At 41.0% G+C, this 25,466-nt stretch overlaps 1 protein-coding gene across 2 annotated transcripts in view; it reads left to right on the forward strand.

Annotated features, from left to right (window-relative positions):
• Tpk1 (thiamin pyrophosphokinase 1) overlaps positions 1–25,466 on the forward strand; it is a 316,448-nt gene that overhangs the window by 231,570 nt on the left and 59,412 nt on the right. Inside the window, exon 8 of one of the 2 annotated variants that reach the window (XM_051152465.1) lies at positions 6,751–6,862. The exons of the other annotated variant lie outside the window; for it this stretch is intronic. Coding sequence (XP_051008422.1) covers positions 6,751–6,862 — 112 coding nt within the window. The remainder of the gene's footprint in view (positions 1–6,750; positions 6,863–25,466) is intronic. 2 annotated transcript variants of the gene reach the window in all.

Consider the following 25,466-nt stretch of genomic DNA (forward strand, 5'->3'; position numbering starts at 1 on the left):
TGTGAAGCTGTTTGGGCAAAAGAATACACTGTGTGACACACTGCAGTTTCCAGTGCTACTATGACAAGCAAATACGCAATGCCACTATAAGAAAGATGGAGGAATGAAGCAGTGAGTGCTTGGTGAATAGAAGTGGAGCTAGAGATGCGGCTGTGGTGACAGGTGTGAGAGTAGGCTGTGGAGGACGGGACAACATGCCATCTCCACTCAGGGATGGCAGGGTGGTACGCAGTAACCTTAAGCCTGTGTATACTCCTCCCACAAGCGTGGTGCCCAACTGCACGGTTGCCCTAGCAGGGTGTTTGAGATGCAGAATGGTTCACTTCCTGAATTGGACCTCCTTGAAGACCTCCCACAACCCTAGCTGCCCCTAGACACCATGTTGGAATCCCATGGTCCTTGTTGCTGCCCGCCCCAGGCCGTGTTAAATCCTGAGGTTCATGTGGATATCTGTAGTCTGTGCTTTCACAGGAGGCCATATTAGTGTCTGTGGTCCTGGTTGCCACCTGAGGCCATTTTGATGTGAGTGGCCTATACTGCCACTTGAAGCCATGTTAATGTCTCCAGTACATGCTGCAGTCATGTTACTCCTACTGCAGCAGGTGGCTTTGGTGTTGATGGCTCGTGTTACCAGCAAAGGCCATGTGGATGACCATTCATGGTCTGTGCTGCCACCTGAAGCCATGTTGATGTCCATGTGCCAGGCTACCACTGGGGACCATATTGGCGTCCATGGCCTGTGATGTGTCAGAGGGCCACGTTGATGTTCATCATCTGCACTGCCACAAGAGACCATGCATGTGCTCACTCCAGAGACCACGTGGATGTTCATGGCATGTGCTGTCGCCAGACACCATGTGAAAGTACATGATCCATGCTTCAGCTAACTGTAAAGGACAAGGATGCTACAGTGGAAACAGAGAGACATAGAATGGATGACAACCCCTACCCCACCCCATCCCCCCAGAGTAACAGCCAAGATAGGAAGCCATTGAAGAGGACTCTTAAAAATTGTGATAAGAGGATGCAAAAACTTGAGGCAACTTGTCATGCTAAATACACAGTCAAGAGAAGAAAGAAATGGATGTTGTCATGTGACCCACTTGCTAGCTGATGATTACTTTCCTTCCTCGGTAGTGTTCATAGCACCTTTGAGATATATGAAAACACAGCACCATTGGAATTGTGAAGAATAAGCTTTCAACACTTTAGTGTGGCAGCATTTAGCAGATTCTTTCCTCTAATTCCAATAAGACATAAAGATAGGGTAGGGCATGTAAAAAATAATGTTTTATATGAATAAATGCAGGTGTGAGGGGAAAACTAAAGGCATGGTGATTTCATCAGTTTGAATTTTGATATAGTCTAGATTTAGGAGGCTAGTAGAAGAAGCCTGCCCTTGTAGAATTCTAATTATTATAAAAATAATTTCAAAATATTTTAAAATCTTGAATAAACAAAGTAGCTTATTAGCAGTAAGAAAGTTCTCTCTTGTTAATAATTTATTAACTTTTCTACTAGAGAATAAGGTTAACCCATGTCAGAAGACATTTGAATTCAGCATGTCTTTACCAAATAATACCTAGAACAAAAGTCAACTGTAAGTTGTCAGTTTTGAAACATATCTGTGAAATGTTCTGGTTGTGGAAATATTAAACCAAAATGTCAAAGTTATATACAGTGTACTTGGCTGTATGTCTCTGTGTATGTGTGTGTGTGTGTCTGTGTGTGTGTTTGTGTGTGTCTGTCTGTCTGTCTGTCTGTCTGTCGGTCTGTCTGTGATTTCTCAAGTCATCATTATTATGTGTATTTCCTGACACTAAGCTTCCCAAAACTAAAGCTTCCATATGAAATGGAGTATTACTTCAATGGAAAAGAGAGATTACATTAATATTCATAATAATTTTCAAATCATTCAGAAACACTATTCTTCTGTCTGCGGTTTTTGTTGTTGTTTTTCTTTTCTTCTTTTTTTTTCTGCAAGACTAGATTCGGGAATAAGGAGGTATTGTGACTTCTAAGAGGATAATCTATGAAGCTTTTTTCCAATCTTATTTGACTTGAGAGTGTATGTGTAACATTTGAAAGCTGATTTAATGCAGGCCATTTAATCTAACCTGCTACTCTTATGTTTTGAATTCTATACCTATTAAGGAAAATCAAAGAGTCTCCTGAGTCTTCCAGCTGTGAAGTTTTGCAAATGCAAGTTCTTTGGGGAGACCATTTGTTGTGTGGCTGTTTTCCATTGTGTGATCAGTATCAGCATGCACATTTACCAAGCCGAGCCTCTGTGTGCAAACCTAACAGCTTCTTCTGCTGCACATAGTATGGATACTTTTATCTCCTTCATCTAATTTTTTCCCACAGGCTATTTACTTTCTTGCAGCATTTGCTAAATGCATTTTAAAGTACCTGGACTGAGCAGCAAAAGATAATGTGCTAGAGGTTGGCCTTGTGTTGAATCAGGGTGAAAGAGTGTTCCATTCGTACTAGGTCAAGTTGTGGACTTGCATGGCATATAGAAGTTAACATCGCAATTTAATGACAGACTGCCTTGTGAACCTGCAGTGTCTTGACTCTTTTATATAAAGTAGAAAGGTCATTATACCCTTCCTGTGTTCGGTGTTTGGTGTGCATTTTGTGAGGCTCATTCTAAGGCATTCTAAAACACTTTTGTGCAAGTATTGGCATAGTTGCTAAATTTAAGGACTTAGTAATATAAACTGAATCATGATGTCTTCATAGTTTGTATTTCTAAATATTTTTTCAAATATGTCTTCATCCCTTGCAGTAAAGAAACACAGTAAAAAATGTGATGGGAATGACCTCTTCACCCTAAATACATATCTATGTGTATATGTTTTGCTCTGGTTTAGGACTATAGTTCTAGTGAACTGATTGCGTGATACCTCTGGCCTTAGTGTACTCTTGAGCAGGATTTCCAGTACACATACCATGCTGCACCTTTGCTGCCTTTTCCCTGGACTGTAGCATCCTAGCACATTAAGGTTGCTGCATATGTTCCAATAACCACAGCCAAAGAAGCAAACCATGATTGATTCTTGTTCTTTCTTTCCTGTGTAAAACTGCTTTTGACTTCAAAGAGTTATCTCAGCTGAGAACAGAGGATGGAGCAGGAACCTGTGCAGTGATTCATGGGAGAATATGGAAGTGAATGATTAGCTCATGTGCCTCTGGTCTTCAGTGATGCCATAAATCCTGCAGGAGTTCTTTAACGTCAGGCTGGATGCCTGCTTCTGTCAAATCTCATATAGACTAGCATATATTATAGATTGAGAAATCTAGGGAATGAACAAAAATTCCTTCACCCAGTCATTCATTTTTTTAAAGATGTCACACTGACATGCCGATAGAGGATAAAAGCATAATACTGCTCTCTTTTAGCCATAAAAGCTAAATTTGCATATTTATAAACAGAGACCCCTTCACATACGGCAAAACACACATTTAAAGCAAGAGACAAAATGCTAATCGGTGAGAGTCTAAGGCCTATCTGTGACTTCTCAAGTCTCCAAACTAGTTTATTCCCAGAATGAAAATGTTAAGGTGTGTTGGTTCTTAGAATAACGAGAAAGGCCATGAATACGTTAGCAAAGCTGAGTAAGGAGGCTTCCCACTGCGCTGCGGAAATCAGTGATTTCAGCACGCTGCTGCTCTCTCCAGCATAATAAAGCTCACCATGGATACGTGCTGCTTCCTTAGCGTTATGCGTGAAGCTGAAGAATCTTCTCACAGGGAGTTAATATCCACCAGTTGAAAAAGTGTTGTCATTCTTCACCAGAGTTCTTTAGGACACCAAGCATACCCTGTGTGGAGCTGGCTTCTACCAAAACATAAAGTGGTGCCAAAAAGAAGATTCACTAAAAGCAAGGGTGAATATAAACACAGTGAAAATGAGATACACCTATAGCATGGAGAGCCCTCCTTGATAAGCAGTAGGAAGTCATCCTCACTGTCAGAAATACCAGAAGAGCAAAGGTCTGGGCCTCTAAGCAGCCTCCAACCCTCCCTCTTCCAGGCCTCTTGAGCCTGCATCCATGCCAGAAGGTTGCAATGTAGCTGTCACCCCTCCGGTACTGTGTCATTTCTCCCAAGGGCCCTAGAAGTGCAGCCTGAAACAGGAAACTGGGCCAGGCTCTACCTTCATGAAATGCTATCGCATCGTTCTTTCAGAAGCCAAAATATTTGTAAAGAACTGAGAATTTCCGCTACCCCTTCTGACAACAATGACTACTATTACAAGTGAAACAACTTCACCTCTTTCAGGATTTGTTGAAATGTGCAGTGTGCAGCATTCACGATGTCTGTTTGTATTGCATTCTGAATATCTATCTTCAGAGAGAATTACTTTGCTTTGGAGAATAGGTGGGAGGCGGAAAAATGAGTGTGTGGTAAACTAGCCAATCTCAGTCTCTTTGAGGAAAAAGAACACAGAGCAATAAAGACATACCTGCCTTGCAGGAAACTAATGACTTTTAGAGGGAAAGTCACACCAGTTGTACTGGCTGCTGAGAAGTGACTCCTGTTCCTTTTGGGAAACCCTGCTCATCTAGGGAAGTTTCAGACACACACACCACTCCCCGCCCTTCCCCCCCCCCCCCCCACACACAGTGTAACTTCCATCAGCCCTGTGAGGGTAAAACTGAAGACTTGCTATGAAGATTTTTGTTTTTAATTTTTTAATTTATTCACTTTATATCCCAATTGTAACCCCCTCCCTCATCCCCTCCCAGCCTCACCCTCCCTCTTTCCCCCCCCCATGCCACTCCCCCCTAGCCCTCAGAAATGGGGAGCCCTTCCCCTCTATCAACTGATCCCAGCCTACCAATTCTCATCTGGACTGCCTGCCTTCTCTTCCCCTGTGGCCTGGTAAGGCAGCCGGCCTGGGGAAGTGATCAGAGAGAAGGCAACAGAGTCCCAGGCAGGGGCAGCCCCTGTTCCCCTTACTAGGGGACCCCTATGGAGACTGAGCTGCCTATGGACTACAACTGAGCAGGGAGCCTGAGTCCTCTAAATGCATGGTCCTTGTTTGGTGCATCAGCCCCTGCTGGCCCCTCTGAGCCCAGATTTGTTGGCTCTGTTGGTCTTCCTGTGGCACTCCTGTCACCTCCAGGTCCTTCTATTCCCCCACACTTCCATAAGATATCCTTCCATCTGCCTAAACTGTGTCTGCACAAAGTTCAGCTTCTGCTTTGATCCCCTGCTGGGTGGAGTCTTTCAAAGGACCTCTATGGTAGGCTCCCATCCTGTTCCCTCTCTTCAATAGCTTCCAGTGTCTATTCTATTTGGCCTTCTGAATAAGAATTAGCTGTGAGGCATTCTTAAAACTTACACATTCTTAGTTTTAGAGAGGACGTCCACTTAAGCACATTAAGCAGATTACATGCAGTCCCTAGACCCCATGCATACACATATACAGCCTGCAGTATGCTCCGTACCATGCCTTGATGTGGTTCATTTTCAGTGAGTGAGGAACAAGTGTTGTCTCGTTGTTGTTATTTGACCTGTCAATGTGGAGACATGTCTGATGCTATCTACATGGAGGTCCATGAGTGAACAAATTGTGTTCTTATACAACCCAGGACCACTTGCCCAGGGGTGGCACTACCCAAGCGGGCTGAGCCCATCTACTTAATCGTTGATCAAAAGAGTTCTTTACATCTCATCCTGCAGACTCATTTCTGCCACTCAGGTATATTATCTGTACCACAATTTACACATGTTTCTGTATACATATTACCTCCTGTATAGCATAGCTGCCCTGGTTGCCCATATTCTCTCTCAAGACCAAGTACAAACTGTATTGATTTTTAAAAAAAATTTTGTTTCATTATATTTAGGCCTTTTCTGATTGAATATTCAAATAAAATGTTTCCTATTGTTTTCATGCTTTCTGTGCGTGTGATAGAACACTAAACTAAGCCAAGTGGGATAGAAAGGATTTGTTTAGTTTACAGTTTACAGAACATTATTGAGAGGAAACCAAGGCAGGAACCTGAAGGCAGGAACTGAAGCAGAGGCCATCAGAGAAAGCTGCTAATAGCTTGCTCTCCATGCTTGCTCAGCTTATTTTTTCATACAACCAAGGATCACTTGCCCAGGCATGGCACTGCCCATAGTGGGCTGAGCCTTCCCACTTAGTCATTAATCAAGACAATACCCACAGAAACATGCCCACAGGGAAATCTAGTGGAGATAGTTAATCAGTTGAGGTTCCTTTTCCCAAGTGACTCTAGTTTGTGTCAAGTTGACAGTAAATAACCAGTACGCCTATGTATACATTGTGAGTATCTCAGTGATGGCCACAGGAGACAGGCTAACTATTTATAGTGCTTCTGTTAATTTCTAAGGTGAGAAACCTGACTCTCTGATAAGTAAAGATTTTACTTGAGAAACAGCCTTTTTTATATAATTATCTATATTTGGTTGTGAGCTTAAAATTTAAGTGTCACAAAAGGTTGCATCTTCAGCAGGTGCGATGGATGGTCTCTTTAAAATTGGCAAGTATCAAGAATAATACCCTGTGTGATTCTGGACATATTTAACCAAGCTATTAAATGTAAAAATTATAATTAATAGTAAGCTGATGTAGAAAAGAGGGTCTAAATCAGCTGAAAGAATGCATTAAGTTAATTTGTGGTTAGCATTATGATGAGCCACACTGAGTGGTGCCAGCATGCTGCAGGTTGTCCTTTCTTCCCCTTCTTCATACTTTCTCTTTTTCTTCAGGGAAAGCACAGGCTCCATGTAGACACTGGGATGGAAGGCAGCTGGTGTGGCCTTATTCCTGTTGGACAGCATTGTAACCATGTGACAACAACGGGCCTGAAATGGAACCTCTGTGAGTGAAACCCTTTTACAAAGGGAAGGTTTTGTCTTCGTGTTGGGGAGAGGATGTTTATTTGTTTTGATCAGAGATGCTTTGAAAACATGAGCCTCTGGGTAAACCTCCTTTTCGCAGGCATGTGTACCACACCTAGAAATTTTCATCCTTAATGTCTTTGGGATTTCCATGGCTATTCTCTGGAGGGACTAATAGCCTGAATTCTGTAGTGCTTGCACTATTGCAAATTCCTGCCACCACCGTCTGAGTGTTTAAATTTCTACACCCTCAGTTGCACTTGTCCTTTTCTGTTCTGTTGTGTTACTTGGAGCTATAGAAGGTATCAGAGTCTTTGCACATCTTCTAATTGAATTTTCTCCTTTGGCCTGTGGTGTGAGTCCTTTACAAGTTATAAATTTATTAAGTATATGGCTTACAAGTATTTTTTTAAAATGCTTTGCTTGTATTTTTATTTCCTAAAACTTAATTAATGAAATTCATTCTGATAAAGTCAGTTTGTCTTCTTTTTTATGCTTCTTGATCCCATGTCTATGTTGTCCAACTTCTCTATTGACTTGTGTACAAGAGCCACGCTTTACTTTTTAGAGGTAGAAAAAGTTCTGAACTTGCAAGTGGCTTTCATAGTCAAACCTTTGAGCTCTCACAGATTAGCTTCTGTTATTAAATATTAAAATGTTTTCCAAAAATTATGAGCTGAACTAAGCTATGCAAAACTTCATGACTTGATAAAAGGAGAATGTGGGATCGGTTTATTAAATAAATATTGATGTAGCCTTCAAAAAGAAAAGAAAACTTCCAGACATGGAATCAGTAAGCCATGATTAGCCATGATCTGTCGAAGGCTGTATAAAGCATTGTACAACCATGTCATTCTTTTCCAACATGCTCACCATTGAAATAGTCTGAAGATAAAAAGATTATTTTTAAGTCCTTTCTATGAGTCAGTCCTGAAACAATTAGGAAAACTGGAACTCCTTTGAAACATGTCTAGACACTTGTCGGTTTCAAAGGTCTCCTCCCCACACATAAGCGTGTGATGGGCTTTGAAGCTGTTCAGTTGACGCTGACATGAGCTCCCATTAGAAGTGTTTTGAAAACATTGCAACCTAAGTCAACTGTCTTAAGTACCACATTCCTCATTGCTTACAAGGATCCAAGGTAGACAGCAGTAGTCTCTCTCCTAGATCTAGTGGTGACCACATTTTTTCAGCATTGATGCCAGGAAGGATAAAGTACCAAGCCAGAAGATAGATGGGGACAGGGGCTGTGGCCCAGCATCTAAGTCCTGATGGCAATGGGAACCGTGAATCCAAGTATAGTCCCCTGGGCTCTTTAGAACACCCTTCATCCTCCAGGGCCCACTGCACTGTGCACATCCTGACCTTGAAGGACAGTATCCTCTGCGAAGGATATAATGTTGGCTCTTGCCTAAATGCAATATGCCAGTATTCATTTGTGTGGTTACATGTTGCTTTGAGTTTTAAAATAATTGTTTTTCTCTACATCTTTATGATAACAAATGAAAAATGAATGATGGGGCACATCTGTAATTCATGGAAATGCAAATCAAAACTACTTTAAGATTTTATATTACACCTATCAGAATGCCCAAGACTAATAAAACAAATGAGAGCTTATGCTGGCAAAGGCATAAGGTAAGAGGAACACTTGTTCATTGCTCGTGGGACTACAAACTTGCACAGCCAGTATGGAAATCGGTGTGGCATTTCTTCAGGATGCTGGAAATCAACTTACCTCAAGGTCTACCTGTATCATTCTTGGGCATATGCCCAGAGGATGTCTAATCCCACCACAGAAACTTTTCTTCAACCGTGTTCATCAGTGCTCTCATCAAAATATCCAGAAATTAGAAACACCATAGATTTCTTTTAGTAGTTGAGTGGATTAAGAAGAATGTGGTACATTTAAACAACAAAGTATTGCTCAGCTGTTGAAGAAAAATGAAATCTGTATGAAAATGGATAGAGCTAGAAAAAAAAATCATCCTGAATGAGGTAACCCAGACACAGAATGACAAACACAGTTTTATTCACTTATATGTGATCATTAGCTGTTAAGTCTGTGATAACCACACTGCAATCTATAGCACCACAGACATTATGTGTAGAGTACAGGAATAGGAGGTGACAAATATCTTCCTAGCAAAGGGAAATAGAATAGATAGTTATGGATAGACAAGGTGGGAATAGGAACAGGAGGATCCAATGTGGAGGGAGAGGGAAGACTGGGGAGAGGGAACGAATATAGAGAGAGGCAGCTAGTACTAAGGGCCATTTGAAGGGCTGTATGGAAAACTAAATACAAGCTCTCTAAAAATCTAGAAATGTATGAAAGCGATTTAAATGAAATTGCCAAATGATGGAAGAGATGGAGCCCAACTGGACATCTCTCATTATTACCAAATGAAGCTTCCAGTGTCAGATATATGGGCTCTGTCCAATAGAACTATTGTCCAAAGGGACCCCATGGGAGCCCCCAAACAACCCAGGCTGTTGCCAGGGATATTGGTTGTTCACACACACACACACACACACACACACACACACACACACACACACACAATGACAGCAATGCCCTGTTGCTAAAGACAGTTCCCATACAACTCACTGAACACTGAAGAAGGCAAGCTCGTGCCTACCTCTAGCCTTTATCCCTCTGGACTAGTGTTTGTGATCTCGAAGGTGCTCTGCACACCACCAAAGTAGAACAGTAAGCACCAACCCAGCTACAAACCCTTAGATAAACAATGATGGACTTCCCACAAGATGCACTGTTACAATAATGGCATAAAGCTTGCAGGAGCAACCCACCATTATTTGATTGGATTTAAGGCACATCCCCAACAGTGCATGAGTAGGCACGACCCCAAGACCTGTTAGGGCAGGGAATTAGGAGAAAACCCAGTACAACTGCTCTACTACAGGAGCATGACTCCTAATGACATGCTACTATACTCGTAGAGCAATTTTTGCTCAGCCAGCATCAGAGAAGCTTCCTCCTGCAGTAAATGAGAAGAAAGACAGAGACCCACAGCCAGAAAGTGTGGAGGAGGCGCTGGGAACACTGAGTCCTCAGTGGATGTCTCCATCAAATCCCTCCCTCAGGGCTCAGGGAACCCTGCAGAAGATAAAGTAGGAGATTGTAAGATCCAGAGGGGATGGAGGACAATCAGGAAACAAGGCCCTCTAAGCACAGCAGGACTGACATGACACTGTGTGTCTCAGAGACTGTGGCAGCATGCAGAGAGCCTGCAGGGCCCTGCCCCAGATGGAGTCCCAGCACTGAAAGGAACACAGCTTCCCTATCCCTAACCTAGTAGAGATGGCCAATTAATAAACACTCACAAATGAAAAGTCAGTTCTCTCCAGTGGAGTCTCACTGGGGATACAAACCACTCTTAATGCCAGTCCTTATGCCCAGTAGTAGATGACCAAGACAAATCAAACTCAGTGGCATCTTTGGAGGTTTTTGTCTCATAAGGGTTTGGAAGGGCTTTTTTTTTTTAAACTTTATAGGTCCTTTGCATGTGCACACATGCGCAGACACACACACACACGCACATGATTCAAGATTTGTATTTTTAGGGATCACTGTGTGTTTGGAAAATATTGCTGTCGCCACTCTAGTTGCTGGCATGATACTGGGAGAGTGGGGCCTCTATATCCAGAGCATCGGATAGTATGTACTCGGAGGGCTAAGAAGCATCCCCTGAGTAAGGACAAGCCCCACATGGCAAAAACATGTTTCTCTACAGAGGCATCCACTCCACCTGGAGGAGCAAAATAACACATTCCAAGAACAATTCTGTGTTTTAAAGAAACCGAGGTCACAAGACTCTTGTCCTCTATAAGTTTTCTCGCACATGCTGACCAATCTCACACACTCCATTCTTGGCCTGTGTTCTGACAGTGTGAGTCTACATCTACATAGATGTGTATATCTTGCTTTTTCTTTGGACCTTTTTCTTCTGTTTGTGTGTTTTTGTTTGTTGTTGTTAATTCTTAGATGCCATTTGTTTTCTAAGGAGAGACAGAAAGAGTGTGAACTCTTACAGGGAACAACTCAGAGGAGTTGGAGGAAGGGGACCATAATCAGAAGATACTTATGAAAATCTATTTTTAATAAATGAAAGAAAAACTTAAAAAAAAAAGAAATTGTGATGAAATTATACATGTTAGGATGGGGCAAAGTTAGTAGATCAAATAACAGAAATTTCACTTAGCAAACCTCATGCAGGCATAGCACTCATTGGCATGAAACCTTTCCGAAGTCTTTGAAAGAGACAGAAACATGCCTGGGTATCCTTCCCTCAGTGGATGACGGAGCCTGGTCTTCACGGCCTGACTCTGTAGCACATTGAGCCTGTTCCTCATTTGGTTGTTTCGCAGCACTGGGAACCTTGTGTTTTAACTGCTGGTTGGGTTGCATATGGTTCCTGTTCAGACAAACCACATATCTTCTCGTTCTGTGCACACAAAATGGGTTATCCCTGAATGTAACTGGACAGTGTTCTGTCTGTTAGCAGATTTATTTCAGCAACCCTGACCATGGATGTGTTGGACTGGGTGGTTTTATTTACTAGTTTGCTCATTAATAACAGAACTAAAATGCTTCAGGTGTTTGTTTTCTATTTTATTTTTTCACTCCTTAAAATTATCCCATAGCACAGTATATTACTATTACCAGTTATGATGTTTAAAGCATCAGAAGCTGTTATGGTCTTTTATTTAAAAACAAAAACAAACAAACAACTTCATGCTAGGACTGGGGAGGTAGCTCATTTAGTAAAGTGCCACACAGGCATGGCACCAGAACCCAGGTAAAAAGCCGAGTGTGGTGGTTCCTGCTTGTAACAGTTTGGCGGAGGTGATGGCGGCCAGCCTGCCTCCTCTAATTGACAAGCCAGTGAACAAGGCTGAAAAACAAGAAGTGAGTTTGATATAAGGCCTCCAAATACATGCACACATACCTATCTACCTGTGCACACAAAAATATGCTCATAAATCCATGTAGCTACACCTAGAGATGACACCTGCACACAAAAAGAAACTGCACACAGTCTGTGAAAGAATATTTTTGCTAAGCCCAGTGTCATGAATATTCATTCCTATATTGGTGTTTACAGGGTATTGGTTTTACCTTTGGGTTCTGGATGTCAACTTTATATTAATTTTTTGAAATGATAAGAGGTAACAAAGCCAGTATGTTGGTTCCTATTTAAAAAAAAAACTCAGCTTGGGTTCCCATATAGATTATCTGGGCCCTGTAAATCACACTGTTGAGGGTCACCATCTCAACAGTGTTGACTTTTCCAATCTGTGAACACAGACTCCTTTTCATTTATTCAAGTGTTCTAACATTTTGGTCCACACTCTGATAACATCACTGCATTAGTTTTGCAGCCCTTTTTTTCCCATTAGTTCCTAAGTATTCTGTTTTTACGCTGTTGTGACAGAATTATTCTGATTTCATTTCCCCATGTATCAATCGTATATCAATAGATTTCATGTTCCTCAGCTGTGTTAGTCAGGGTTCTCTATAACAGAAGTTATGGAATGAATCTCTCTATTTATCCATACTTCTCTATATGAGATTTATTAGAGTGGCTTACAGGCTGTGGCCCACCTAGTTCAGTAATAGCTACCTATGAACAGAAGATCTGAGGATGCAGTGCTCATTCAGTCCATGAGGCTGGATGTCCCAGCTGGTCTTCAGTATGTTCTAGAATCTCGAAGAAGTAGGTTCGAACGCCAGTGAAGGAATGGGCTTGCCAGCTGGGGTAAAAGCAATCAGGCAAAGAGCCTGATTCCTTCTTCTATATCTTTTATATAGGCTTCCAGCAAGTTTAGCCCAGATTAAAGGTGGGGGTCTTCCTGATTAGATCCAGATTAAAAAGTGGAACTTCCCATTTCAAATGGTTTAGTTATGCAAAATCTCTCACAGGTGTGCCCAGCCATTTGGGGGTTCTAGTTAACTCCAGATGTAGTCAAGTTGAGAACCAAAATTGCCATCCCAGTGGCCTTGCTGAGCAGTGTCTGTGGGGGCTTTTCAGTGGGTTCATTAGCAGTTTCATCATATAAGAATATTTCTGGAAATATGGTTTTACTTATTTTCTTGAAACCTGGAAGTATCTGATCTATTTGACTTCCCGAACACGAAGGCTAGAACACCAGTACAATTTTGAACGTGCGTACAAATGGGCATCATTGCCTTGGTCCCAGTCTTTGGAGAAAAAGCATCCAGTGTCACAGGTTTGCATGAATGTGTGCTTATTCCTGATAGTACAGTGACAGCCGACCAGAGAAACAACTCCAGTTCTAAGATGGTAAGCCAATGGGCTTAGCGGGGGTTGTGCGTAGGGGTAGGAGTGAGAGGTTATTAGAGGAGCACAGTTGGCTCAAGGACAGCTGCCTCACTAAAGAGCCCGCCCCCACTGTGGATGATAACTCACAGAAGCTGTATCACTAGAGTTCCCTTAGCTATCAGGCCAACTCCTAGCAAGTGGGCAGAGAGAACCTCATAACTTGTGTTTTGTGAGTTTCCTGATCTTCCTGTTTGCTGAGCACCTTGAATATTAGGCACGTTCCAACCCACTTCAGGGGAGAGCGTTTCATTTTGAAAGAAACAGCAACACTGTATTTCACCCCTTGATCCATTCCTTAGGAGTCATTCTGCTTCTCCCCTAGGGTGTCCCCTGAGCCTTAGAGAAAGTGGTGTGACTATCTGCTTATTTTCTTGTATTTGTGGCTGAGCAGTGGGCCACTAAGCAACGGCCACTTACCCTTAGCAGCACAAGTGTCCGCTGAAAAGGAAAATTTTCCTTTCAGCCCTGCAGAGATGATAGTGACAGTCTAAAGGTGTGGACAACATGGTGCTCAGGTCATTTTTCCTCTGATGCTGACTCTTCCTTCTCCCTCTTCTCAGGGATCGTTGATGATAGGAGACTCACCTAGGTAACCCAGGTGAATATCACCTCAAGGCTGTTACCTCAATCACACTTTTATCATACAAGTAACATAGGCCTAAATGAACATGGAGCATGGGCTGTCAGTTATGCCTGCCGTATTAGATTTATAATCAGTAGACTTAACAGTACTCCAACGTAACATCTATATTCAGGTTTAGCTAAATGTATAGTCTGATTCTTTTTTTTTTTTTTTTTTTTTTTTTTCCTTGATATTTTATTTTTTTGTTTGTTTGTTTAAAGCATTGTATTTGGTTTTTTTTTTCTTTCTTTCTTTTTTATTTTATTAATTTATTCTTGTTACATCTCAATGGTTATCCCATCCCTTGTGTCCTCCCATTCCTCTCCCCCCCCCCCTTTTTCCATCATTCCCCTCCCCTATGACTGTTCCTGAGGGGGATTACCTCCCCCTATATATTCTCATAGGGTATCAAGTCTCTTCTTGGCTACTTGCTGTCCTTCCTCTGAGTGCCACCAGGTCTCCCCCTCCAGGGGACATGGTCAAATGTGAGGCACCAGAGTACGTGAGAAAGTCGTATCCCACTCTCCACTCAACTAGTCTGATTCTTGAACTGAATAAGAAATCCCTTAGACCAAAACTAAAGCTCCACCCACTTGTGTGGTTAGCCACTCTCTTACTAGACACGTCTCTTGTTTGTGAAGTTGTTGTGGGAGAGGCTGGTGTTTCCTACTCAGGTAGGCAACAGAGTGATGGGTGATTAGATGAAAAAGCAGAAGGCTTGACTTGCTGTGTTAATCTAATAGACAATATATCTTTAGAATCTCAGGAAATAGAAGATGTTTGAATACCAGTCCACCAGCTGTCGTTTGCTTCATGCATTCCATGCACATCATGAAGCTGCCTGAGAGTTGCCTATGCAAATGTCACTTTATTCCTGCCACCTCCACATGGATGTGCTTGTGCCGCGATACAAGTTTGGATTTTCTCATTAAGTACACAGATTTTTGTCTGCCAGGGGCTATAGATAATAAAATGTCCACTTTTGATGAGCTCTGTAATTGGCATTTTAGAAGGATTATACACATGGAAATAACCATTTTTGTATACTTTGTATACTATTGTCAAAAATAAATTAATATAATCGATTTTACAAATTTTACAAATTCTGTTAGTTTTTAAACTGAATCATTCTGAAGAGTTCTACAATAATGTGTTTATAATCAAATTACCTTTTCAAGCACATAAGATTAATAACATGCAATATATTATAAATACCTTTGTAATATGCAAAATAATACAAAATACGACAACTCAAACTAAGTATACAAAGATATGCACATGTACACACACACACACACACACACACACTTCACTGACTTGGTTCCAGTACTGTTTTCTGTGTTTTAGAATTTGAACCAGACATGAATGATTTTTCTTTTTTAAAGAGCTTACCTTTTTCTGATTCTGCTGCAAACACAAAGAACCAACAATAATTTACTATATGTCATAGCCATCCTGTTTTATTTTTAGAAAATACCCAGTGGTCTGACAACATTTGCTGTGGTTGATTCTAGCCATTTAAATATGAAAACAATTAGTGGGCATTTGTAGAGAGTATGATAGATGGGCGTTTGTGTGTGTGCCAGGCTTTCATTGACCTGTGCTCAGGAACAGTGTTATAACTCAAGTTCGCCTACCCTCTTGCTTAACTGAGTTGATTCCCCGGTATTTATGTGGGCAGGTTGACTGATGAGTATGGCTTCAGCGGAAGCTCAAGAGTCCCTTTCCATTTTCCCTCCTCCACGTTTCATTTTTGCACTGATTCAGATGTGGGCCTTGTGCACTCAGCCGTCAAGTTAATATATCCAGACAAGAAAGCAATAACTTTGGTGATTACAGGAATTGTAGAGAAAGAATCAAGAAGTGTTGTGAATAAACTCTTACTGTGGGAACAGCACAGTGGGTATAATTTTCTTCTGGGCCCAAATAATAATACTTTATATTCTGAATAGCTCTTTCATATGTCCCAGCTCATGCTTTCTCTAAACTCAATCACTTAAGTCAAACCTCACATTAATGTGGAGAGAATATCATTATCATCATTTTATAGATGAAAAATTAAGACAGACAATACTGAATGGATTGTTCAAGTTCATATTTTCTAACTTTGTCCTTTGTATACATAAAACTAATTAACCATCAGTCGTTAGCTTGCCTGTTTCCTTAAGTTTTGGACATATGAAAGAACCTACCTCAAAGTCCTGTCTCAAGATGAGTTTTCCCCCACATTAGGAAACTCAAAGCAAAGAAGATCAAGAACAAACACTGTAGTAATTAAAACCATGTGAGCATCACCTAGGGTATTTGTTGTACTGGTTGAACTACTAACACATCAGCCGTCATTTGGTGAGTTGCACTCTAATTTACATGTAACTTAAGCTCACTGTGACAGCTCATTCATGGAATGATTATGAACCAAATGTTGTCATTTATCATGCTTCTCAAGGAAACTGCAGCAAGAATTCAAGGGGAAAAAGACGAATCCAGCATTCGTGATGGAAACTCTCCTGTTCAAAGAGGGGTTGGTAGCTAGGATGGTTTGGCTGTGTAGTCTTCTGCAGGTGGCTCTCTCAGCAGGGAGCTGCTACTAGGCTCTCTATATTGTTTGCAGGTCAAGTTGCTGTAAAATGGATATCTGAAGACATTTGGAGAACACTAGGCTCAAATAAAAGATCAAAGGTGACGGTGCTTGCCAGCCCTGCAAGCCCAAGTAGAAGCTTCTTTACAAAAAAAAAAAAAAAATGTGAGCAATACCATCTGCTCTTCCAGAGGTCCTGAGTTCAATTCGCAGCAACCACATGGTGGCTCACAACCATCTGTACCCTCTCATGCTCTCCTCTGGCATGTATACAGATAGAACGCTCATATACATAAAATAAATAAAATCTTAAAAAAGAGAAAAAATGTGTGTGCATGCATGCTCCTAAGGTTTGTTAGGAAGTAAATATTTTTATAATTATAAAATGTATTTTGCTGTATTTCAAAGAGCAATCAAGGTAATGATTACATACAGAGCAGATAAATTCCCAAGCTAATGGAAAAGAGCAAAAAATTGCACAGAGCTCTCTTCCCTCTCCAGGCAAGAGTCTATTAAACCACCTACAGAAGGTGACGGTCTCTGACTTTGAGATTGTAAAGCAGGCAAAATGGCAGGTTTCAATGCTTCAAACGTGCTGACAAAATACATGTCTAGAGATCAGTGTTTAAAATGACTTGCCATCTCTGTTATTCCTGCCTTGAGTTTTCCTTGAAATGAACAGAAAGAAAGGAAATACATAGCTGTTTCTTCAGTTACTGATAGGAAGAAAGATGGCAACGGGGCTCGCATTCTGACCAGTGAGTTGGACAATACCAGGAAGTCACATGGGCTCTTATCACACAGAGAACCAGTGGATGACTCGGACTTCCTTCATTTTGAGAACTGGTGAACCCACAGAGAAGGGATACACCCAGATAATAAAAGCCATGTAATTGATTTTCTTTTTTCTTTTTTTTTTCCTTTTTTCTTTTTTTATTAATTTATTCAGATTACATCTCAATTTTTATCCCCTTGCTTGTCTCCTCCCATTCCTCCTTCCCTCCATCTTTCACCCTATTCCCATCCCCTAGGTCTGTGATAGAAAGGGACCTCCTCCTCCACTATATGGTCACAGCCTATTAAGTCTCATCTTGGTACCCTTCCTATTCTTTGAGTGCTACCAGGCCTCCCCACCAAGGGGAAGTGGTCAAATATGGGGGACCACAGTTATGTCAGAGTCAGTCCCTGCACTCCACATGACTGTGGATAATGTCCTGTCCCTTGGCTAGACCTGAGTAAAGACTCAATATTTACTGCATATATTGTCTTCGGTTGGTGCAGTAGCTTGAGCAGAGCCCCCCATGGGTCCAGACCCACCCATCATGTTTTTCTTGTAGGTTTCTAGGACCCTCTGGATCTTTCTATTTCCCTGTTCCTGTACTTCTCTCACCTAGAGTCCCAATAGGAGGTTCCCACATCTATCCCAATCTCCTGGTAAGTGAAGACTTTCGGGGGACATCTCTGTTGGCCTAGTGTCCAATTATAAGTGAGTATATACCATGTGAGTCTTTCTGAGTCTGGGTTAACTCACTCAATATGATCATTTCTAATTCCATCCATTTGCCCACAAATTTAAGGATTTCCTTGTTTTTAAGAGCTGAGTAGTATTCTATAGTGTAAATATACCACCGGTTTTTTTGTCCATTCTTCGACTGAGGGACATTTAGGTTGTTTCCAGGTTCTAGCTATTACAAATAAGGCTGCTATAAACATGGTTGAGCATATATCCTTGTTGTGTGGTGGAGCACCTTCTGGGTATATTCCAAGGAGTAGTATAGTTATGTCTTGACGTAGCCCTATTCCCAATATTCTGAGAAAACATCAGATAGATATCCAGAGTGGTTGTACAAGTTTGCACTGCCACCAGCAATGAAGGACTGTTCCCCTTTCTCCACATCCTCGCCAGCATGTGCTGTCATATGAGTTTTTTATCGTGGCCATTCTGATAGTGTAAGATTGAACCTCAGGGTTCTTTTGATTTGCATTTCTCTAATGATTAAGGGCATTGAACATTTCTTTAAGTGTTTCTCAGCCACTCAGTATTCCTCTGTGAAGAATTCTCATTTTAGTTCTGAGCCCCATTTCTGGATTGGGTTATTTGTTTTGGTGGTGTTTAATTTCTTGAGCTCTTTATATATTTTGGATATTAGACCTTTGTCACATGTAGGGTTGGTGAAGATCTTCTTCCAGTCTGTAGGCTGTCGCTTTGTTCCATTGACAGTGTCTCCTGCCTTACAGAAGCTTCTCAGCCTCATGAGGTCCCATTTATTAATTGTTGACCTTAAGGCCTGGGCTGTTGGAGTTCTATTCAGGAAGTTCTCTCCTGTGCCAATGAGTCCCGGGCTCTTCCCTACTTTTTCTTCTAAACAGATTTAGTGTCTCTGATTTTATGTTGAAGTCTTTAATCCACTTGGCGTGGCCTTGATTTTCTAAGAAGACATCTGTCTCTCCAGTGCCCTGGGTAGTAACAGTGAAGAGTTGCAGAGAACCTGAAACAAGATAAGAGTTAGGAAGCTACTGGGGGTTCACATTGCCCTGTCTGTTTCTTTTCCATGTAAGTTGTTTATGATTTAATTCATTGCATGGTGATGCTTTGAACACTGCATTCCAGGATGCCCTAATTATCCTTACATCTGACTACTCATCCTCAAGTAATAAATTGTCTCTTTAGCCATCCCTAACATTTGTGTTTCATGTGTGTGTGTGTGTGAGTGTGTGAGTGTGTGTGTGTGTGTGTGTGTGTGTGTGTGTATGATATGCCTGTATTTGCATCTTCTAGTTATCTATCTTAATGCCATGTGTAATTTAGGTAATATTGATAGATAGATAGATAGATAGATAGATAGATAGATAGATAGATAGATAGATAGGTAGATAGGTAGATAAGTAGATAGATAGATAAATGATAGATAAGTAGATACATAAATGATAGATAGATAGATAGATAGATAGATAGATACATAGATAGATAGATAGATGATAGGTAGATTGATCTTAAGGAGTATACTAATACAAAATTACCAAAGCAAGAGGCATTGTCATTTTTTTTTATTTTGTGTGTTTATGTAAAGGTCCAAGGACAATCTTGTGGTGTCATTCTCACCTTCCACGTTGTGGATTTGGGGGACGGAACTCAAATACAGCAGGAGCCTTTGTCCCCTAAGCCATCTAACTGACTTCCTGGGCTTTAGTTGTTTTGTTTTGTTTTGTTTTGTTTTGTTTTAATCAGATAAGCAACTTTACTTTACCTATTTGGAAAATTACTAACTTACAGAGTATACATGGCACATCTTCTTGGAAAGGGAAATGAGTTGTGGGCAATTTAAATTTGTCATATAATTAAGAAAAGTAAAATATGAAACCTCTCCTAGCTACACTGACTTCTATCTTACCAAAGGCAGGTCCTCTGGAAGGACAAAGGTGTCTGTGTTTCAACTGCATTGATTACAATGGGGATTGAGGGCATAGGGCATATCTCTATGGGCAAACAAGGCTTATATGGTAGGAGGTTTGGCTTTTTGCCTTAGGGCTAAGAAAATAAAGACTGAGCTGGCACTGGCAGCCATCTATCTCACCCTTATTTGTTGCCACTGTAATTATAATGTGAATATAAGCCATCATCACCTTCCTCACCATCTACTGCTGTCTGACTAAGTCATTTCAAAATCTTTTTTTTTTTTTTCTCTCACACTATTCCTTGTATTTTATCCTAATGGTATAATTACACTATTTTGGTCTGTTCTCTCAAGAGCCTGTTATAGCATTTGAGATTCAGCATTATGTCACACACACACACACACACACACACACACACACACACACACACACACACCCCATATCACATGACTCCAATCCTGGTGTTGCTAGATTATGTTTTCCCTTTAACATCTCCACCAGTTTCAAAGGCCATTTAAAATCACACTGTACACAAATTATGCTGCTCCTTATCTAACGAAGCATGTTCTCTCCTTTGAATTTTCAGTCCATGCAACTTTTCAGAACCTGTGAGAGTTGTCCTCCTTGCGTGCTTCCTATTCCTTTACTGCAGTGCGTTTTCCTCGGAGCAGATGCCAGCATTGACATCTCCTAGTTTTCTACATTAGTGCCGTGTGTAACTTAGGTAATTAACAACATTTTTAAATGAGCAAGTGCATTTTACCTACATGAATTCTGTAATGAGACAGAGGCAATGGCACTATGGCAAAAGGTAATGAAGCAGGAATTCATTACCAAAAACCACGAAAGCAATTAGGATAATGAGGGATATGTTGAATTTAAAATGCTAACATACCCTGCCAGGAGGTGATAGAGTTTAAAGTAAGGTGCATATGTGTGCACGTGTGTGTGTCTGTGTGTGTATGTGTGTGTATGTGTGTGTCCATTAACTTCCACTTTCAGATGTTAAAAATAATACACACACACATACACACACACACACAGGAGGGCATCATAAAATAAAGGACAGTGGAATCAATTTTTTCATTAGTGGCTCTTTATTCCTAAAACCACTAATACTTTCCTAATAAAAATGTGAGAAACAAAGCCCTTCAACATACTCTACTGTTGTTATGTTAATGACATGGAGATATTGAAGTGTGTTTGAGAGTAAGGGAGTATTTCTCAGCTCTTGGTGAGCTTGGTTCACAGGGCTGTGGTCATAGAAAATTCATCCACCAAAAGATCCCTGAGCCAGTGGCTTTCATGTTCTTGTCTCTTGTATTTGCAGAATGAAATGAATGAAACACAACTGGTGAGTTTTAGAGAGACAATTTCTATAGATCTATGCGTAAGAAGCTAAGAAAGAAGGAAGCAAGGAGAGGTCAGTCGGAGCTTCTCTGTTGCTGGTCATGGCTTGTCCCAAGGCCATGGGGAGCCATGGGGCTGCTAGACTAGGGCCTTTTTACAGCACTTAATTGGAGAGTGGTGATTCACAGGGAGGGGTGAGTTGGTCTACACACTGCACCCAGCAAGGACGTGTCTACCTGCCCACTCTCAGTTCCAGTTGGGTCCTCACATTCAGCTCAAGGCAGAGGTGCTTATTTGGGGTAAGAGGTAACAAGGGAACAGAGCTCAGAACTGCTAGTTGGGGTTCTGGCCCTTGCTGCCCTGTTTTTATGCCCTCGCCTTACTAGCTGCGTCATCAGTGTACACATTGGCTTTACCTTCGTTCCCATCATTGTGTTTATTTGTCCAGCAGACAAGACTGTTTTACATTGTTTACAGACCTTTAGACTTTGCTCTCAGTCCTACTTAACAAAATCCCCTAGTACTGATCCCTAGCTGACAGTGATTGACTGTGGCGCTGCTTATCAAAGTTGCCCTTGCTTTTCATATTTGTACCTTACCCATTTTCCTAGCACAGTCAGTCATCTAGAGGAAAATACCTAATAATGTGGTATTTATCCTAGGGAAACTGTCAGATTGACAGGTAAATAAGAAAGAGTAGATCTCCGGTAAAAGAAAAGACGGATATGAATCTGGGCAGGAAGAAGGAAAGCCACAGGTTTCCTAGGAGGAAGCCATCACAGGGGGAGGGGCTTAGGATTTAAATGAGATGAGCAAGAGATTAGAGGAAGTGGTTTTTACTAAAGAGGTATTTTAGTCACTCTTGATAACACAGAGAAGTAGTGGCATTTAAGAACAGAAGGCAGTGTACACATAAGAACAAGCCAGTCAGAGTCCCAGCAATACAGGCTGAGGAGCTATTGGTAGTTGATAATGGCTGAAGAGAGAGAATCTTTTTTTTTTTTCTTTTGGGGATACAGCCACTAGTAGGTTGCATGCTCTAGTGGGTGGCACTGCAACCACGTGTACAGGGGCATCTGTAATTGCATTCAGTGGGTTGTTTAAAAATAAAAAAGTTGGGAGATGAAATGATCAAAGTGCATTGCATGCAAGCATGGTATTTTCAAAGAAGAAATAAAAATATTCTTTTGTAAAAGGTACAGATCCAGTTTCTATCACTTAGAACAGTTGACGTGTGTTTCACAGAGGCTGAGAGCACACTGACAGTAATATTAAGCCTTTTAATAGATCCATCTTGGCTATAAGATATATGCACATGGAGAGGGCTGTTGAGATCTAGAGCTGTGCTTCTGTGGGTAAAAAAGGAAACAGAAGCATGAGGATGTGAATTTCTATCCTAGAGCCCACATAAATCTGATGGGAGCACGAGTCTGTAATCCCAGCATTTCTACAACACAATGAGAGGTAGATCCACGGCAGTCCCCCAAAGCTCATAGGCACAAATATCCTGACATATGCAAGGTGGAAGATGAGGACCAACAGCCGAAGTTGTTCTCTGGCCTATACATGTGTGCAGCGATGCTGTGTGCCTAAACACACACACACACACACACACACACACACACACACACACACACATTTATACATATATATTTAATTTAGTTTTTAAAGGCATAGATGATAACTCAGTAAATGGAATGAATATTTGTCAGTAAATAGAGTGGGATAACTTTGCCATGTTAGTCAGTATTCCCTAGCAAGTTGAAAAGAAGTTTGTTATGTAGAAGTCAATAAATATATATTTTCCCACACTCTTGTCAACAAGAAAATGTCCATCTTCACTTGGCCTGGTCTGAGCCTGTTTTTTTTTTTTTTTTTTTTTTTTTTTTTTTTGGTTTTTTTTTTTTCTTTTCTTTTCTTTTCTTTCTTTTCTTTTCTTCTGTGTTCTTGCAACTCATTATACCTTTAAGAATGTATGAATGTCACTGATTGTCAAGCATACCTTCCCATCTGTGCCCTCTTAACTGCTCCCATGTACATAGATATGTGGTCACCGCCCACAGGTTGAGAACCACTGTTCAAGATGATTGTTAATGTCAAAAGCTTCAAATTCCTTCTCCCTCTCTCCTCTTTCATGACCTTAGCCTGATCCGAGTCCAGGTGATCTTCTCCTCAAATACTTGTTTAGTCATGCTTTATAAAGCAGTACAACTCGTTCTAAACCTAAAGTAATGGCAGACCATTCCCAGTTTGAAGCCCTCCAGTATACTCCCTCATACTTAGAAGCAGAGGCACACTGTTGTCTATGTCTTACTCCTCATCCATACTGGTTGCAAACCCCCATCAGTTTCTGAACTCTGGTCTTACCCACCTTTCAGGCCCTGCCTAAGACCTTAGACTCTGTCTAGAATCCTATGCCTAGAGTCCTCTGGTTTATACTATTACATGTTCTAGTTGATACGACTTCCAGGGCTGTGAGAACCTCTCTACTGTAAGTCTGATTTGGCATGGAGCCCTTCCCTGCAGAGTATTCACCATCCCATCTCCTTGGTCTGTTTTCATTCTTTTAATCATTCATATTTGAAACTATCATATGAAATTATGGAGTATCTTGTCTCCCCCTCCTACGAAAAGGTAAATTTTTCTAGAGCAGCAGCATTTGGTGGTCTACAGTAGCAGGAGCTGGGTGTGTAGAACCTGAATGTGGAAGCACTGAGAAAATGTCTTCTGAGTAGAAAAGGAATCCCCTACAAAGAATCCCTCATCAGGAAATCAAAGCCCTCTGCTTCACAAGAGTTGGGGAGGAATGGTACCAAGGCATCACTGGGGAACTTAGACCCAACCTGGAGAGGCTGCAAGCAGGGAGCTCCTAGCGTGGAATTAGACAGAAAGGATAGCCTTCCTATGGAATAGTGACTAGTGTTATGTTCCTCAGAGAGCTGACACAGCAAATGTCTTGAGAGGAATCAGTTCATCATGGTAGCACAATTCTATATGTCCTAAAATAGTTTCCTTTAAATCTAAGACCTTCACATATCTAGAAAGTCTATTATCAGGAGATAGCGTTAGTTCCTTAGTTCAATAAAGTCATATCCTGCGTGCGCTTAGATTCATTGTCTTCCAAGTTGTCCAGTGTCATGGCCAGTGCCGAGGAATAAGGAGTCTATCTCACGTCCTAAAGTCTACATACTACATTTTCTGAATCCTGCTTTTTCTGGGGGGGGGGGTGGCTCTTTGAGTCTTAAAGTTTTCCTTTTTTCCTCCAACAAAATATAAACTTTCATTTCTATGATTTTTCAAGTACATCTTAAGTCTCTTTATGGGTCATGCATCTTTAAATTGTACTATTCTGTCTAGTTGCCTTAGTCCCCTTTTTCTCACTACGTGCCAAGTTTTGAAGGAAGAAGTAGGTGGTTTCCATGTTTTATTAATTGGTAGGCATTGATTCACTTCCCTTCAGCTGAAATTCTCACATCTCCAGAATCAAAATGAAAGGGAAGTTAGTATGGCAGGACTTGGTAAGAGTTCAGTGAGCTGGTTTCTGTGCGCATGGTGCAGAGAGTGAAAAGTACATGTTGTTACGGTGATGACCACTTGGTTACTCAAAATGTCATTCTGCAGCTAATCTAAGAGTGGCCTAATCTAAATGACTATCTAATATTCTAATGTTGATGACATTCTTAAACATGGACTGTCAGGAGCCAATGAATAAATGTAGTACCTAGAAGTCTGCGGTGAGCTCAGTCCTATATCCTTAATTAAGAAAAGTTAACAGTGGAAAATCACTTCTGAGTCTTATACATGGGAAATTGAATTTCCTGATGGGTAATTTAAAATACTTTGGGAGCATAAATATACCTGGAGCACTTGAGCTGTAAGTCGGTGACTCAGAGAACAAGGGCATACAATCCTGAAATAAGCAACAGCAAATGGCCACTTAAGCTCTTAAGAGCAAATTGCAGAAAATAAATTAATTCTCTTAAATATGCATGAAGCTTCTAAGTAGAGAAGGTACTGAAATGGGGCTGAGTGGTTTTTTTTGTTATGTGTATTCAGAAGTATTAAGAATATTCCCATTTCTGCTGTATACTTTTGAGTATAACAAATCCCAGTCTTTTGGCTTCTTAAATTGTTTCTCAAGTAACTTACATTATAACTTGGGAAATTCTACTTAAAGAACACATTGGTCTCATTGATTTGAAAATGTAGAGAGTGGGTTTATCATAGTTAGGGTCCTGGGGGAATGGAAAACGGCTCTGATTACATTGTT

Source organism: Acomys russatus, chromosome 10, assembly GCF_903995435.1.
Source record: "Acomys russatus chromosome 10, mAcoRus1.1, whole genome shotgun sequence".
Lineage (NCBI taxonomy): Eukaryota > Metazoa > Chordata > Mammalia > Rodentia > Muridae > Acomys > Acomys russatus.